Raw genomic sequence first — 19,089 nt, forward strand, 5'->3', positions numbered from 1 at the left:
TCGCCGCGGTGGACGTGAAAAGCTTCTGCGCCGCTACTTCGGCCCATACAAGATCATTCGTCGATTTCGAGACGTTGGCTGTGAAGTGCCTTCGACGGAGCGACAGCATCACAGCAACGCCGTTCACAACCAGAAGTCCTGCATGTGGTGCGCCTGACACCGAATTATGGACGCTAACGTACGCTCTGCATTTGCAGTCTGTGTTTTCCTCTTTCATTTGCATTCCTTTCATTTTGTTGTAAAACAACAATCCAATGCTTATTTGACAGGAATGCTGCGCAGCTTAGTACTAATTGTTCGTTCACGCTCAGAGCCGCCGGCTTTATCATTTTGTTTGTGACGCAGGATGCGACCGACGTACTCTTCATTCATCGTAGCCACCCGCAACTGCTTCCATATTTTTTTCAGATTGTTATAGTGCCTTTTGGCTCCTTATCTTGAAAGTTCCTTGCCTGCTTTAAATTGAGCGCGGCCAAGAACTGCAGGCATTCTGTTCGAGGACCGTCGAGCACGCTTGTTGCTTTCGCCGCCGCCGGGTCATTCAGTTCTTTGTGGGCGCAGCTTTGCCCAATAAAAAGTTCTGTTTGGGAGCATTTCGCTGCCTTCCCACTCGCCGGACTGCCGTCAACAATACGGGACAATATGTCTGTTAGAAAGTCGAGCTTCTGTCGGTGTAATTTTACAACCTTTAGGCTTGTTGACCGATACGTTTGTGGTTTATGGGGAGTTTAACGTCCCAAAGGAGACTCAGGCTATGAGGGATCCCTTTCTGGCGTTCTTTATCGTGTGCTTACATAGCACGTTTGTAATTTTTCGCATGCGCTGAAAGAACACGGACAAAGAAGCAACAGACAAGACGAGCGCTACTTCCAAGTGTTTACTTCATGAAACCGCAAGTACTTTATACAGTGCTCAAAGCCTACTATGACATGGCTGACGACTGTACGTGCGCTATCAAAAAAATTGGCAGTGGTTTAGCTCTGGTTAAACCTGGAGTGACGCGATAGCTACAGCTGGCCGAGTGCAACTTGGTCGCCTGACAAACCACGTGACGAACCACATGATCAGCCACGTGACAGCGTGGCGTCGCAGTCACAGGGTTCGGCGCCGCCACGCTGAAGGCTCGAAATGGTACCGTAATACAGCTGTCGCTACAAAAAAAAATGGCGGTGGTTTAGCTCTGGTTAAAGCTGGAGTGACCCGATAGCTACAGCTGGCCGAGTGGAATTTGGTCACGTGACCAACCGCATGATCAATCACGGCGCCGCGCCACTGGCATCTGCTATGCACCACGTGACCAACCACGTGACAGCGTGGCGGCGCAGCCACAGGGTTCCGCGCCACCACATGTTGGCGGCGCCGCCACGCTGAAAGATCGAAATGGTGCCGTAATATAGCTGTCGCTACAAAAAAAATTGGCGGTGGTTTAATTCTGGTTAAAGCTGGAGTGACGCGATAGCTACAGGTAGCCGAGTGGAACTTGGTCACGTGACCAACCACGTGACGAACCACATGATCAGTCACGGCGCCGCGCCACTGGCATCTGCTCCGCACCACGTGACCAACCACGCGACAGCGTGGCGACGCAGCCACAGAGTGGCGCGCAGCCACAGGGTACCGCGCCGCCACACGTTGGTACACCGCCACGATGAAGGCTTGAAATGCTACCGTAATGTAGCTAACGCTACAAAAAAATTGGCGGTGGTTTAGCTCTGGAAACCTGCAGTGACGCGATAGCTACAGGTAGCCGAGAGGAACTTGGTCACGTGACCAACCACGTGACGAACCACATGATCAGCCACGGCGCCGGGCCAATGGCATCTGCTCCACACCACGTGACAGCCTGGCGGCGCAGCCACAGGGTGGCGCGCAGCCACACGTTAGCACACCACCACGCTGAAGGCTCTAAATGCTAGCGTAATGTAGCTATCGCTACAAAAAAAAATTGGCGGTGGTTTAGCTCTGGCAAAACTGCAGTGACGCGATAGCTACAGATGGCCGAGTGGAACTTGGTCACGTGACCAACCACGTGATAAGCCACGGCGCCGGCAGCTGCTCCGCACCACGTGACAGCATGGCAGCGCAGCCACAGGGTCCCCCGCCGCCACGCTGAAGGCTCTAAAATCTACCGTAATGTAGCCATCGCTACAAAAAAATTCGCAGTGGTTTATGGTTTGGTTTATAGGGGTTTAACGTCCCAAAGGAACTCAGGCTATCAGAGACGCCGTAGTGAAGGGCTCCGGAAATTTCGACCACCTGGGGTTCTTTAACGTGCACTGACATCGCACAGTACACGGGCCTCTAGAATTTCGCCTCCATCGAAATTCGACCGCACCGGCCGGGACATCGACGGCGATCTGCTCATTGGCAGCAGTGACAGCGCCGCACGCAGAACCTGACTTCAAATCTGCACCTTGCAGGGAAGCCGGGGGAGTTTTTCACTCGACAGCAAAGCATTGCTATCAAGCACGGGAATCATCATCGTGTAATCAGCTAGCCATCCCTGCATACTTGGTCTGATCGTCGTGTCAAGCCCTCTTAGCCGGACCTACGTGGCAATCTGGACCCTGTGACACCCGACCGACATCTATAAAGCCCGGACATCGACAGCGATCTGCTCATTGGCAGCAGTGACAGCGCCGCACGCAGAACCTGACTTCAAATCTACACCTTGCAGGGAAGCCGGGGGAGTTTTTCACTCGACAGCACAGCATTGCTATCAAGCACGGGGATCATCATCGTGTCATCAGCTGGCCATCCCTGCATACTTGGTCTGATCGTCGTGTCAAGCGCTCTTAGCCGGACCCACGTGGCAATCTGGACCCCGTGACACCGGACCGACATCTATAAAGCCCGGACATCGACAGCGATCTGCTCATTGGCAGCAGTGACAGCGCCGCACGCAGAACCTGACTTCAAATCTACACCTTGCAGGGAAGCCGGGGGAGTTTTTCACTCGACAGCAAAGCATTGTTATCAAGCACAGGAAACATCATCGTTTCATCAGCTAGCCATCCCTGCATACTTGGTCTGATCGTCGTGTCAAGCGCTCTTAGCCGGCCCACGTGGCAATCTGGACCCCGTGACACCCGACCGACATCTATAAAGCCCGGACATCGACAGCGATCTGCTCATTGGAAGCAGTGACAGCGCCGCACGCAGAACCTGACTTCCAATCTACACCTTGCAGGAAAGCCGGGGGAGTTTTTCACTCGAAATCAAAGCATTGCTATCAAGCACGGGAATCATGATCATGTCATCAGCTAGCCATCCCTGCATACTTGGTCTGATCGTCGTGTCAAGCGCTCTTAGCCGGACCCACGTGGCAATCTGGACCCCGTGACACCGGACCGACATCTATAAAGCCCGGACATCGACAGCGATCTGCTCATTGGCAGCAGTGACAGCGCCGCACGCAGAACCTGACTTCAAATCTACACCTTGCAGGGAAGCCGGGGGAGTTTTTCACTCGACAGCAAAGCATTGTTATCAAGCACAGGAAACATCATCGTTTCATCAGCTAGCCATCCCTGCATACTTGGTCTGATCGTCGTGTCAAGCGCTCTTAGCCGGCCCACGTGGCAATCTGGACCCCGTGACACCCGACCGACATCTATAAAGCCCGGACATCGACAGTGATCTGCTCATTGGAAGCAGTGACAGCGCCGCATGCAGAACCTGACTTCAAATGTACACCTTGCAGGTTAGTGCACAGATTAATTTTGGAAATCTGGTTTTATTTCTCTCGCCGTCACTGCTGCCTTGAGTGTCTTGAGTGTTCTCTAGCCTGCTGTTATTGCATTTTTTTTTACATGGCTAAGGAAGTTGCGAAGTTATTTCTGGATTGTAGAGAAGAAGTGAAGGCAGAATTGAAAAACTTGAAGGACGCACTTGAACGCAGTTTTAGATCCGAAATGAGAATTGTGAAAACTTCTGTTGACTAAATGAAAGAAAGCATGGACTTTATGAACAAGTCGCTTGATGAGACAAACCAGCGGCTTGAAGTAAGCTTGAGCGAAAACAAAGAACTGAAAAAGGAGAACCAAATGCTTCAGCAAAAGCTCTTCAAGGCCGAGAAGGACCTGGCTGAAACTCAAGCAGTGCTCTTTAGGTCTGAACAGTGTTGGCGAAACAGATACCTAGAAATAAAAGTATTTATAAAGGAGCCAAATGAAAATAATGAGCAGGTGCTTGGGAGAATTGGTGAAGCAATTGGCGAACCCATCTCTCGGAATGACATTGATGTGTGTCAGTGAGTGCCGACCAAGGATGCAAACAAGAAAAACATGATTTGCTTTCAACGCCGTGAAAAACGTGAGGAAGTTTTTCAGCTCGCTAAAAGGAAACGACTAACAAATACTACCCTAGACCTCACTTCAGATGAGCCCATTTTCATAAACGAACACCTATGCCCAGCTACGAAAAAACTATTAGGCATGGCTTCTGCCCGTAAGTACGAGCACGGCTGGAAGTTCGTATGGACACGAAACGGCTCCATCTTTGCGCGGCGCACTGCGTCATCCCCAGTCATTCCGATTACTCGAGAAACTGATCTAGACAAGATCAGCTGCGACGCGCGGGACGCTGTCACCAGCAGTCGTCCGGAACGGCGATGCTTCTCCGTAGGAAGGTCTTCTGATACTTATCAATGTTCATTACAGAAATAGCCAGTGCTTTCACTTCTCCCGAAGGCATCGCTAAACTTATCGCTAAGTGTCTTAAACTGCTGCATTTGAATGCGAGATCAGTCGAGTCAAAAAAAGAGGACATATCTGCATTGCTTAAATCTTGCCATTGCAACTTTGATGTCCTTTTTATTACGGAAACCTAGTACAACAAAAACCCTGACTATGTTGTGCTACCCGAATACCACCATTTCTGTTTAAATCGCATAGATAAGAGAGGAGGCGGCGTGTCAATACTAACGTTGTTATCACACTGTAAAATTTTAAATGAATATAGCCTTATCAAAGACGACTACGAAATATTAAGCGTGAAAAGAGGATAAAAATTTGTTTGCAGTGGTGTACCGCCCTCCCGCCGGTAATGGTAGCTTATTCTTCGAGTTCTTTGAATGCTTACTTTCTTACATAAATGACTCGGCCTATACATTAACAATTGGAGAGGACTTTAATGTAGATATATCTAAAACGTCTACCCAATAGGTACAGAATTTCAATCACTACTCGAGTGCAATGGTTTTTATAATGTCATTTCAGTACCAACACGAGTCACTTCATCATCGTCTTCATTACTTGACTTGTTCATTACAAATTTATCTGATAACATAGTAAAGTCAGGAGCTCCAACCTGCGACATTAGCGACCACCTCCCCATATTTTTGTTCTTACGGCGCAAAGAGCCCACGTGTAAGCAGACACATCAGAGCATGTATCCTTCTATATCACCTGAAGCATTAGCACACTTCAAGGAAATGATTAGACAGACTGTCTGGACAGATATGTTTGACATTTTAGATACGAGCACAGCATATGAAACATTTTTAGCCAGATTCCAAGCAATATATGCTGATTGTTTACCTCTTATACAATATTATATGCCTAGAAAGGCTCGGAACCCATGGATTACTCGGGAGTTGATGAGGAAAATAAACCAGAAGAACAAACTTTATGAGCATTTCATAGAAACACGCGATCCAGTAAAGTTGCGGGAATATAAAGCATTTCGTAATAATCTGAACAGCGAAAAAGAGAAATAAAAAAAGGACTACTACAACCGTATTTTTGACGTAGACTGTCCACGGAATAGCGAAAAAGTATGGAAGTAATAAATAATTAAACCCAACGAGCACCCCGCGCATGGAAAGCCTTATTATAAATGACAAAGTGACACAAGGAACAGAACTTTCCGACTATTTTAACAATTTTTTTTGCCGAAATGGGCGGAAACAGCGGGCGTAGCAGATCAACCACTCAAAAACCAATAAATCCTAAAAGCATATTCCTTCAGCCAACCTGTGCAAGCGAACTCAGTAGTGTATTCCAAATCCTTAACAAAGGTCGTAGCACAGACGTAGATGGTTCACAGATAAGGCCTATTAAATATGTAATTGATCATATTGTTCTTTTGGTAGCACATATATTTATTTCAGCACTCAAAAGGTGTGTTCCCAAAGAACATGCCATTATCGCGCGTTATCGTAATTCAAAGGGAGGTGACAGAAACAGCATAAATAGCTACCGTCCAATTTCCATTTTACCAATATTTTCTAAAGGGCTAGAAAAATAATTAACATTCGAATGGATAGTTTTTCTCAAAAACATTGTCTGTTAACTGAATGTCAGTTTGGATTCAGGAAAGGGCGTTCCACAGAAAGTGCTTTACTGAATCAAAAAGACATTATCTTAGGAAGTATAGAAAAGAACTAATGACTTTGGGAATATATATCGATTTCAGCAAAGCCTTTAATCGTGTTAATCACTGTATATTAATAGACAAGCTAGAAAAGTATGGTTTCCGTGGTACGTGCACATACATGACTAATCTGTTCATACTTATCCTCACACTCACAGTGGTGCCCCACAAGGCAGCAGCCTTGGTCCTTTCCTTTTTCTATTTCATATAAATGATATAGTGCTAATTGATAATTTGTCCAAATTTTTGATCGAGCTGATGATTGTAACATATTTTTAGTGGAAAAAAATCCAACCGATATTCTACCGCTCGCAAGTTCAGTTTGTTTTCGGTTGCAGGAGTGGTCTGTGAATAACACCCTCTTATTAAATGAATCAAAAACAATATGTGTTTTGTTCTGTGCACCCGGTAAATGTGTGGAAATGCCTGAAAGCATTATCATTGGTCCATATAAAATTAATGGAGAGACATCGGTGAAAACACTTGGAGTTGTTTTCTCTGAACGAAAGGTAGTTGGGATTCTCAACAGAAATCGCCATTTATTTCCTGCCAAAATTAAACAGCTTTTATATAATTCCTCGCTCCATTCTGTGCTCAGCTACTGCGCATTGGTGTTGGGAAACACCAGTGCACAAAATTTAAACAAGTTAATCTTGCTACAAAAAAAAAACTGTTAGGGCAATGGAAAATGTTCCATTCAACGCGCATACTAAACCTATGTTCTACAACCACAAAATAATGGAAAGCCGATAACATATACAAGTACAAACTAATAAAAAGTTACACTAGAGCGATACAGGGCAAGTTAGATACACTCCTCTCACTCGCTAATCTCCGCAAACAAGAATACGTATACCCTCACCGCCAAAAACTGCCCTGGAAAATTCCTGTCACGCGCACAAGTTATGGCCGCCAACGCAATGAATACACACTTCCCCACAATCTCAATGATTTCGTGAAGCAAGATATAGACATTACGGCACTTAACAAAGCTGACACAAAGAAGTTGTTTGTTAATGATCATTAGTGCAACAAGAGACTACTCTTTTATACTTTCTTTCTCGCTGTGATTTTTTTCCTTGTAAATTGAACAAATTATTGAATTGTTACAGTGCTGTCATTTTTTCCAGGGTGATTGGAGCTTTGTCGAGCTGCTATTGTGCAGATTTTTCGCCTACCCCCCTTTTTCACCTTGTATACTTTATTTTGGTGAAAATAAAATTGAAAATTGAAAAAAAATAGAAAAACTTGTGTCAGTGCTCCTTCCATTTCATTATCAGTGAAAGAGCTCGCATTCCTCAGTGTATGAAAGTAATCTTGCACATGTTTTCTGGTTTCTGTAATTCCCGGCAGCTGCTCTTTTTATCGCGCACATACAGTGTTCTGCCGTGTCATAATAGCCTTTGACTAGTGTATAGAGAACTTGCGGCTTCATGAAATAAACACCTGGAAGTAGCACTCGTCCATGTCTGTTCCTTCTTTGTCCGTGTTCCGTTAGCGCTTGCGAAAAATGACAAACGTGCACCAACTAGCCCGATCCACCACTCTTCTAACATAGCACACTACACAGGCTTGATGAGTTTGCTATATGAGGTTACTACATCACACTACACAGGCATTTAGAGTTTCGCCGCCATCGAAATTCGACCTACGCAGCCGGTATCCAATGCGCGTCTTTTGGGTCAGCAGCCGAGCGCCATAAATAATGAGCCACCACGGCGGCCCGAGTTTCTGTCAGCATAAATATACTACTTTTACAACTGCTGACTGATATGCCAGTTTGAAAACAATGATTCTGTCAATATAGTTATTCCACCTTCACTGTTGACTGATATGCCTGCCTAAAAGCAATTCTTCTTTAGTTTTTGAGTGTTTAACGTCCGAAAGCGACTGAGGCTACGAGGGACGCAATGCTTCCGTCAGTATAATTATTCCAACTTAAGAGATGACTGATATGTCTGCTTGAAAGCCACGTTTCAGTCACTATAAATACACGAACTTGCTGACTGATATGCCTCTCTGGAAGCAATGTTTCTGTTATTATAATTATGCGACCTTTACAATTACTGTCTGATGTGTCTGAAAACCACATTCCTGTCAGTATAATAACACTACCTTTACAATTGCTTACTAATATGCCTGTTTGAAGGCAATAATTGTGTAACTATAATTATACGGCTTTCACAATTGCTGACTGATATGCTTGTTCGAAAGCAATGCTTTTGTTAGTATAATTAAACGACCTTTATAATTGCTGACTGATATGCTTGTTTGAAAGAATTGCTTCTGTTTGTATAATTAAACGTTGTTTACAATTTCTGACTGATACGCCTGTTTGAAAGCTATGCTTCACTTAGTATAAATATACGACAGTTACAATTGCTGACTGATATGCCTGTTTGAAAGCAATGCCTCTGTTTGTATAATTAAACGACCTTTACAATTGCTGACTGATTTTATTTACAGGATACTGCCGGCCTCAGTTTGAGGCCTTAGGCAGGAGTGGGCATATCAATAATACATCAAGAAAACGAACATAGAGAAAAACATCGCAAGAATTTAAGTGAGAGGAAGAGACGAAATGTCTGTTTGAAAGCAATGCTTCTGTTTGTATAATTAAACGACCTTTACAATTGCTGACTGATATGCCTGTTTGAAAGCAATGCTTCTGTTTGCATAATTAAACGACCTTTGCAATTGCTGACTGATATGCCTGTTTGAAAGCAATGCTTCTGTTAGTATAATTAAACAACCTTTACAATTGCTGACTGATATGCCTGTTTGGAAGCAATGCTTCTGTTTGTATAATTAAACGACCTTTACAATTTCTGACTGATATCCCTGTTTGAAAGCAATGCTTCTGTTAGTATAATTATACGACCTTTACAATTGCTGACTGATATGCCTTTTTGAAAGCAATGCTTCTGTTAGTATACGACCTTTAAAATTGTGACTGATATGTCTGTTTAAAGGGAGTGCCTCTGTTTGTATTCTTAAAAGACCTTTACAATTACTGACTGATACACCTGTTTGAAAGCAATGCTTCCGTTAATATAACTAAACGACATTTACAATTGCTGACTGATGTGCCTTTTTGAAAGCAATGCTACGGTTAGTATAATTACATGACCTTTACAATTGCTGACTGATATGCCTGTTTGAAAGCAATGCTTCTGTTAGTATAATTAAATGACCTTTACAATTGCTGACTGATATGCCTGTTTGAAAGCAATGCTTCTGTTTGTATAATTAAACGACCTTTACAATTGCTTACTGATCTTAAATGCTCGTAAGCTTGGTGGCTGTGCTCCCGCACAAGTCACTAATCCTCTGGTATTCGTCATGCAGGTGTTTGCCATCGCTGCCAACGCGCTCTCCGCTGCTCTGCTCGCCATACCCCCCACCACGCTGTCGACTGCAGCAATCAGCTGCTGTGATCACGGCATCCAATTTCTGCTTCCGCCCGACATCAACGCTTTATCCTGTCCGGCAGCGCCACTACTCGGATTTCTACTCCTGGATGCTCAATGGAAAGCCGCATCACCACAGTCATCACCCGGCGATATAAAAGTGCTGCAACCACCTTCGCCGCTCGGTGGGCTCTGTGGCTATGCTCCCGCACAAGTCACTAATCCTCTGGTATTCTTCATGCAGGTTGGTAACAAGTATTCTCTGCTTGCAAAAAAACTAGAAACTATTTCTTTGTCCAGCTGCTGAGCCCGCATTGCTGCGTTTTTCTTGTAACCGATTGCGCCAAAGTTTTGCGTGCCTTGTTGCTCTTGGCAGGTGATGTCGAATCTAACCCAGGCCCTAACACTATCGACGATGTGCTCGCTGAACTAAAAAATATACCCGCCGGTCAAACCACGCTCATTTACGAAATACAAGACCTCGAAACTCGGGTCAATTCCACTGAAGTTGCCATAGCCGGCTTGACTAAGCCAATGACAGATGTAGAGGCCCATTTCCAAGCTTTTTCAGATCTTCAAACCGATTTCGAAGCAATGAAATCATATAGTTCTGGGATTGCTTGACATTTAGACATTCTAGATGCGCGAATTGAGGATGCAGAAAATCGCTCGCGTCGCAATAATTTTATATACTCTGGCATTCACGACACTAACCCATCCGAAAATTTTGCAGGCTCTGAGGAAGCAGTCATCATCCATTGCTGTCAGAACTTGAATACAACCATTAATCCTGAGGACATTGAACGCGCCCATCGCCTTGTGCGTTACAAAACTAACCACACTCGTGCAATCATCGTCAAGTTTACTTTATCTAAAATTAAAGATGCCATATTATCGAATGATCATAAGCATAAGGAAACAAACTTGAACGTCGGCGATGACTTTTCCCTCAAAGTACGAAATGCGCGAAAGCACCGAGTTGCGTTCGCTAAAGAAAGGACAACAACAAAATTTTATCTGAGCTTTTAGAAATTGCATATTGGTCCCAAGCGCTACGTGTTCGATGAAACTACGAAAACAGTCAAAGAAATAGTAACTCGTCTCTCACAATCGTCTCTCACAAGATTAGCAACCACCCCATCATGGACAGTCTGGAAACCGTACCAAGAACGCTTTTTCATCTAACCTCTCGCTCTCCGTTATATACACTAACAGTCGTAGTTTTATTCCTAAGCGTGAACTTATTTCTAACCTTGTTTCGTCATCAAGCAGCAACCTACTTATACGAACTGAGACTTGGCTGAGCAGTGACATAACAGACAACGAAGTACTGACTGATCTACCAAACTTTCAAGTTTTTCGGAAAGACCGCAAAGATTCACGAGGAGGTGGTTTACTCATTGCTGTCAGCCAAGATTTATGTTCCCTAATACAAGGTTCATCCGACCTTGAAATGTGGCTAATCTTTCACAAATCACCTAACACAGTATTACTAGGCGTTTGTTATAGGCCCCCACATAGTATCCAGGATTTTTCCCGTCAGCTTAATAACGTACTGAGTCAACTGTCGACAAAGCATCCTAATTCACATATCTCCCTCTTCGGAGATTTTAATTTTCCGAATATTTACCGGCATAACCAGCCAGCACCTACAGCTAACATGGAGAAACTAGGTAATTCTTAGATTTTTGCAACAACCTCAACCTTACCCAGGTAATACTTGAACCTAGCCGCGTAACACAGAACTGAGCAAATATTTTAGATCTCTTATTAACCAATCACCCAGAGAGCGTACATCCCATTACATACCTACCTGAAATAAGCGGCCACAATGTAGCGCTCGTGTTGTTCGTTTCTTCTGTGTCCTGTCTACTCTGCGCTATAGTCTCTTACTTGATCATGCACCAACAAGCCCAAAAAGCCACGCTTTTGAATTCACGCTAACCTTCTCCTTACGCCAAACTGGCGCCGCAAATACCATCTACTCCAATGTCATGAGCTTCCTCGACTGTCACAACTTTTTCATTCTGCGCAACACTGTTCTCGAAAAGGCTTCTCATGCGAAACACAGCTGGCCATTTTTGTTCATGATCTGCATGCTAATCTTGACTCTAACCTAAAGACCGATGCTATTTTTCTGGACTATGCAAAAGCGTTCGACAAGGTTCCTCGCAAACGCTTACTACTAAAACTTTCATATTTCAAGCTCCCCTCTAATATATTTAAATGGACAGAAGAATTCTTTACTAACCGCTCGCAGTACGTCACCGTTAACAACCACGACTCTAATCCTATCCCAGTAACGTCAGGTGTCCCGCAAGGGTCTGTCCTCAGTTCGCTTCTGTTTATAATTTATATTAACGATTTACAAACGCATGTATATAGTAAAATTCGCATGTTCGCCGATGATTGCGTAATTTACCGCAAGGTTAATAACGCTTCTGACCAAACATCTCTTCAACACGACCTTAACCGCATTCAGGAATGGCGTGCCAATTGGTTAATAGAACTTAACCCTCAAAAATGTAAAATCTTGTCCTTAACGCGTCGCCGCAGCTCACTTCATTTCCCATACGTCAAAGCTAGCGTCCCTGTACACCCGGTTCTACCATACAGGTACTTAGGCATTACCTTGTGTATCGACTTGTCCTGGAGCACACAAGTTACGAACATCATTTCATCCGGTAATAAAACTTTCATTTTTAAGACGTCATCTCCGCCAAGCCCCTAAACATGTGAAGTTATTAGCGTACAAGTCCATTTTCAGACCAAAATTAGAATATGCCTCACCCATTTGGAACCGGCACCAAGCTTACCTTAAAAATACACTCGAATCAGTCCTAAACAGAGCAGCCAGATTCATTCATTCATTATATTCTTACGACATCATTGTGTCAGCGTTGAAAGCTGATGCCCTTATCACGTCCTTATCATCTCGTCGCCGCATTGCCATCGTTTGCTTGTTTCATAAAATTTCCATAGTTCACTCGGCCGCGCACCCTATATCGTCCCTCCAGCCAGCATATCTCATCGCACTCGTCATCCTTTTCAAGTTTCCCGACCTCGTCTCCGAACTACCACCTTTGGCGCGTCATTTTTTTCCCGTACAGCAGCAGACTGGAACGACCTACCCAACGACATCACAGCCATCACGTGCTCATCCAATTTTAAAACTTCCGAATGCGCTGCGACAGGGGACGCCAAGAGAAAGACACGAAGGACAAGCGCTACTATCAACTGAAGTTTATTGGAAAAAACACATAAGGTTAAATAGCTCACACAAGGCAGCCAGCAGCGCATGCGCCTACCCCCAAAATGACAAAACGAATCACTGTGTTGAATTAAGATACCGAATTTCATAATCATGGACTACAACAAATGGTGTGCTGACGAAAATGTCGGAGTTTTTGTGAATATGAAATGCCTCAGATAATTCCCTAGTTGTAGTCCATTATTGTGAAATTCGGTATCTTAATTCAACACAGTGATTCGTTTTGTCATTTTGGCGGTAGGCGCATGCGCTGTTGGCTACCTTGTGTGAGCTATTAACCTTGTATGTTTTTTCCAATAAACTTCAGTTGATAGTAGCGCTCGTCCTTCATATTCTTTCTCTTCGTGTCCCCTGTCGCAGCGCTTTCGAAAATATTAAAATGATGTACCAACTAGCTCAATTGTCCGTGGTGCTCATCCAACTTTGCCAATAATTTTACCAATCATGTTTCGTTGTGTTAACACTTGCTTACCAAAATATATGTACCCACCCCTTATGTAATACCCGTCGTGGGTCTCTAAGGTAATAAAATTAAATGAAATAGAATCTGCCTGATTGAAAGCAATGCGTCTGTTCGCATAATTAAATGACCTTTGCCACTTCTGACTCTATAAGTGCTGAAAGCAATGCTTCTGTTACTATAATTATACGACCTAGAGAATTGCTGTATGATATCCTTGTTGAAAAGCCAAGTTTCAGTATAAATAAACAACCTTTGCAATTGCTGACTGATATGCCTGTTTTAAAGCAATGTTTCTGTTAGTGTAATTAAACAAACTTTACAATTGCTGACTGATATGCCTCTTTGAAAGCAATGCTTCTGGTATTATATTCAAACGACCTTTACAATTGCTGACTGATATGCCTGTTTGAAATCAATGCTTCTGTTAGTATAAGTATACGACCTTTAGATTTGTTGACTGATATGCTTGTTTGAAAGCCAAGCTTCAGTACAATAAACGACCTTTACAGTTGCTTACTGATATGCTTGTTCGAAAGCAATGTTTCTGTTAGTATAATTAAACGACATTTACAATTGCTGACTCACATGCCTTATTGAAAGCAATGTTTCAGTTAGTATAACTAAACGACCTTTATGCAGACTGATATGCCTGTTTGCATTCAATGCTTCTGTTAGTATAATTAAACGACCTTTCAACTGCTGACTCCTATGTCTGTTTGAAAGCCATGCTTCTGTTAGTATAATGATACGATCTTTAGAATTGTAGACTGACACGCCTGTCTGAAAGCCAAGTTTCTCTCAGTGCGATTATGACCTTTAGAATTGTTGACTGATGTCTGTCTCAAACCCTAGTTTCTGTCAGTATTAACATACGACCTTTATAATTGTTGACTGTTATTTCTGACTGAAAACCAAATTTCTGTCAGTATAGTTATGCGACCTTGAGAACTGGTGACTAATATGTCAGTTTGAAAGGAAAGTCTTTTTCAGTATAATTAGACGACCTTTACAATTGTTGTCTGATATGTCGATTTGAAAGCGAAGTTGATTTCAGTATAAATATACGACTTTTAGAACTGTTTGCTGATAGATCTATTGGAAACCCAAATTTGTCACTATAATTATACTACTTTAGACTTGTTCAAACTATTCCTTCTGTGTAAATGGTGAAAACTGCAGTGCATAAGTTTGAGTCTAACGATATGGTAATCCATAATGCGATACAGCGCGAATAAAGACGGGGACGAAGCGAGACAAGACACCACAGCGCTGACTTCAACAGAATTTTTATTGCGGAAAGGGGATATTTATACAGGAAATGGAAGGGAACGCATGATGCCGCTACTGCTGGAATTGATACGCGGGATAAGATATTTAAAGGCGAAAAGAAGAGGCTGCAACAGCGCACAAGGATGACTGCTAATAACAAACAACAACGCAGTGCAAGTCAATGATGAACGATAAGACAAGGCACCGGCATTTTGCAACAAAAACACAAAAACAAGAACCAAAGGGCCTTAAACCGCAGTACAAGGCGAGGAATGAAACTAGGGAGCAAAAAGCAGGGCACTAACAATTTGCTAGGAGAAAATAAAGCCCAAAAAAAGGGTAAAAAAGATCTAAAACCGTGCGAGAGAGACTAAAATTGCAGGGCCAAAAGGGGCAAATAAGAGGCTGCTCATGACATGGCAGCAAACACACCTGAAAACTACTAAGAGCCAAAAGGCTCTAAAATCGCTGAAAATCAAAACCAAATGAAGAAATCACCTAGATGACATCTGGCTCAAATAATCTACTTCTCGTTTTGTCAGGGTGATCGATGGAGAGCTGACACAGTCCTCTCCTAGTTTCAAGATGTGCAATGCCTCCATGATTTCGCGAGTGCTTTGATGGGCATTTTTATCTAGAACAGTGCAATCTTGAAACAACTTCTTGCAAGGGCGAGACGGACACTTCAAGCAATGCACTCCCAGGTTCCTCTTTGCTGTGTTGCTGACGTCATTAGAGTGCTCCATCAGTCGCTCATTAAGGCACCGACCAGTTTGGCCTATGTAAGCCCTGCCACAACTCAAAGGAATTTTATACACGACACCGACTTTGCAGGATACAAACGGTGAACTGTGTTTGACCGGGCAGGCTGGTTTACGCTCTGCAGGGGCGTTTACTCTGTGGCAGAGCTTGGAGAGCTTGTCGGGAGCCGAAAACACCACTCTAACATCAGCCCGCTGGCCTATTCTCTTCAACCGGTGAGACACCGCGTGCAGGTAAGGAATCACAACAACCTTGTTGTGCTAGTCCGGAACCGCCACTTCGCGTATTCCTCCCTTAAGCTTCTTCAGGAGGCCTTCTGCTACCGAGATGAGAAGTGTCTTAGGGTAGCCTGCTCTTTCCAGCCTAGAAGACTGTTTGTTAAAGCTGTCACCCATAGAGTGCAGGCAAGATTTCTTTAGAGCATTAGTAAAACACGGGTTCGCGATGCCGCGCTTAACAATCTTAGAGTGGGCAGAACTATAAGGAAGCAGGGACTTGCCCCCTCTCGGCTCATACCGCCAGCATAAGTGTCTTTCTGCTAGAGAAAGCCTTAAATCAAGGAAGCGTAGTGACCCACTCTCAGGTGTCTCATGTGTCAGCATGAGAGGTGACAGGCACTGTTCAAAGGAGGAGAGAATACGAGAAACAGTACATGGAAAGGAGCAAACATTGTCAGCAAGTAATACTAAGTAATCGTCTACAAATCTAAAAACTTTTGTGACAACTGAAGGGAGTCGTTCAGCGAGCAGTCGGTCATGATGGGCAAGGTAGATGTCACTGAGGATGGGAGCAATGTATGAGCCAATGCACACACCGCTTTTCTGAATGTAACTGCTCTCTCCCAATTTAACAAAAGTGGAATTAAGCTAGACCGTCAACAATTCTAAGAAGCCACCTACCGACATACCGGAAGAATTTTGAAATGCAACCGAGCCGAACCCATCGATGCTACTTTCAACGCAAGACAAAAGCTTGTCATGTGGCAAAGAATAATAAAGATCTTTAATGTCAACCGAGAATGGCATGAGAGCTCTGTGGTTAGATTTCAGGAAGTCAAGAACTTTACTCGAGTCCTTCAGAAGGAAGGGATCGTCAAGTGCCAGATGAGCCTAGACTGAAGGAATTGCCCCAAAGCTTTCTGTCAAGTGCCATTCTCAGTGACAATTACCCTCAATAGGCAGTCTGCTTTATGCGTCTTCGCTGTGAAGAATATGTCCAGACTGGCCTTGCCAGCAGCATTTATGCTTGTAACAAGTTTTTCTAGATTTAAGCGGCTGCAGATTTGCTTAGCTTTTGATTTTATCCTTGACAAAGATACCCTTCACGCCGCTCGAAGACTGATTCCAAAGAATCAACAGCTTCTGTGCCAAACATGTCTTTGGGCAGGACCAGGAAACCATCTTCTTTGTCAGCTGCTAATAACGAAAGATCATGGCTTCTTAAGTAAGAGACGACATGATTGAAGGGCCTAGTTTTGTCCTTCAATTTGTGGCGAGACAACACGTCAACTCCTTCAGACAGGCAGCTAGCGAAATCAGAGTCCTGAGCACGATGAGCCACTTGCCTGACCAAGCCCAGTAGATCCGGTGGCGACTTCTTACATCCGCCGTCCTTACATTCGCGAAAGTGTAATAAAGTTTTTAAACAGCATTTGTTTTCTTACGCAACGCATTAAGTGCCTAAATTTCCCGCTCGCAGTGTAAACGTACAAATTGGCGTTTAGAGAATGCCGTGGACAGGAAATAAAACACAGGCATTGTGGTTAGAAAAGCGAAGTGGTCTGACAACTCGGCTGCGAGCATAGAAAAATCAAAATATCTGCAGCGCGTCAATGTTTCGGCACAACACGGATCCTGTCTCATCTGCCTTGAACATGATATTGCAGCTGTAACCATCAGCAAGACTTGATCCATTTCGGAACACTTTGAGGTAAGTCGACAATACAGATGATCGATGTGCGCACAACATTAGGCGAACCGCGTACACGGGAGAAACATAAGGACTATACTATGTGTACGTGGATCGACTTATGTTTTGCGCACATCGATCATCTGTATTACCACCATGCACAAACTAGGCCCAACAAAAGTCTTATTGAAGGTAAGTCGTGTGTTCTGAAAGCGCTCGCTGCAGAACCAAAAACAGCACCGCTAGTTCGAACAGAGAAGTTTGTTCCTGCTTCTCTGGAATGCAACATCTGGATTGAGGAAATGCACTGCACAATGTCCAGTGTATTTCAATTGAGGGATCGCCCTAAATAATGCCCTGTGGGCCATGAGGGTATCTGAAATAAGTGAATAAATTCGCGTATGAATTTTTATGAAGTAAGTAGGCGGCATTTCTCTCCTGGCACCGGTCTGTGGAGCCTTACATGAGCGTCGACGCACATGGCGCCGATAACGGGGGCGAGCACGTACCTTCTCGTCTCGCGTGTCGATCCTTACATGAGCGTCGACGCACATGGCGCCGATAACGGGGGCGAGCACGTACCTTCTCGTCTCGCGTGTCGGTCCTTACAAGAGCGTCGACGCACATGGCGCCGATAACGGGGGCGAGCACGTACCTTCTCGTCTCGCGTGTCGATGGAGGCGAGCTCGAGTCCGTGGCAATCGTCCATCTCTCGGCTCTCCACCTTGGCGCGCTGCAGCTCGGTGAGCGCGAACTTAAGCAGCGCGTCGGGCTCCTCCGGGTCAACGATGCGCAGCCGCGGCGCGGCACCCACCGCCAGCAGCGACAGCAGCAGGAGCAGGAGCGAGGCGGCGGCCATCGCCGGAGGGAGGATGGAGCTCAGTGATCGACCGGCGGCGCCCTTCCCTCCTTCCGGTCGGAGCGCCGCCCTGTGGACCAACGTGCAGAGACGGCAAAGGGCGCTGGTGTTCATTTCATTTAATAACACCATCAGGGCCCTTTGGCGTTACTGAGTGGAGTGAGGTAACACATTAGGCAAAAGCGAGGAACGCAGCAAAAAATAAAAAAACACAACTTGTTAGGCTCTTAATTATACAGTGTTAGCTAGCGCATTTTTAAAACTATGGTGGTCTTCAATGGCGGCGATAAGTCCGGGAAGGCGGTTTCAATCCGGTCGTGTGCGGGGAATAAAACAGTGGGAACGGGCATTAGTGCGGCAAGAAATAATACCAACTTTTTGAGAGTGGTCAACGCGGTCAGAACGATAGACCGGATTAGAGATTAGTTCATTGCGCAGGTGGATGCTATGGAAGTATATTCTGTTGAAAATGCAAAGGCGAGAATAGCGGCGAGAGGCAAGTGACAGCAGTCTTAAGGCTTGTTTCATGGTAGAGGTACTGGCAGTCCGATTGTAGTTATGAAGAATGAATCGAGTAGAATTATTCTCAACAAGTTCGAGTGAGTTAGCTTAGCAAAGCTCAGGTGCCAACAGAGGAGGCGTACTCAAGTTTAGTGCTGACTAATGTTTTGTAAAGCAGCTCTTTTAGTGATACTGGGGCAGAAGGAAAATTACGTCTCAGATATCCGAGCATTCGATTGGCTTTAGATATTATATGGTTAATTCGAAGGGA

General features: G+C 44.5%; 1 protein-coding gene across 1 annotated transcript in view; it reads right to left on the reverse strand.

Annotated features, from left to right (window-relative positions):
- Positions 1-18,356, reverse strand: part of LOC144134550 (uncharacterized) — an 88,071-nt gene extending 69,715 nt beyond the window's left edge. Inside the window, exon 1 of the mRNA XM_077667454.1 lies at positions 18,114-18,356. Within this exon, the coding sequence (XP_077523580.1) occupies positions 18,114-18,317 (204 nt within the window). The 5' untranslated portion in view covers positions 18,318-18,356. The remainder of the gene's footprint in view (positions 1-18,113) is intronic.
- Between the last annotated feature and the right edge of the window lie 733 nt (positions 18,357-19,089).

The sequence above is a fragment of the Amblyomma americanum genome, chromosome 5, assembly GCF_052857255.1.
Source record: "Amblyomma americanum isolate KBUSLIRL-KWMA chromosome 5, ASM5285725v1, whole genome shotgun sequence".
NCBI classification, from domain to species: Eukaryota; Metazoa; Arthropoda; class Arachnida; order Ixodida; family Ixodidae; genus Amblyomma; species Amblyomma americanum.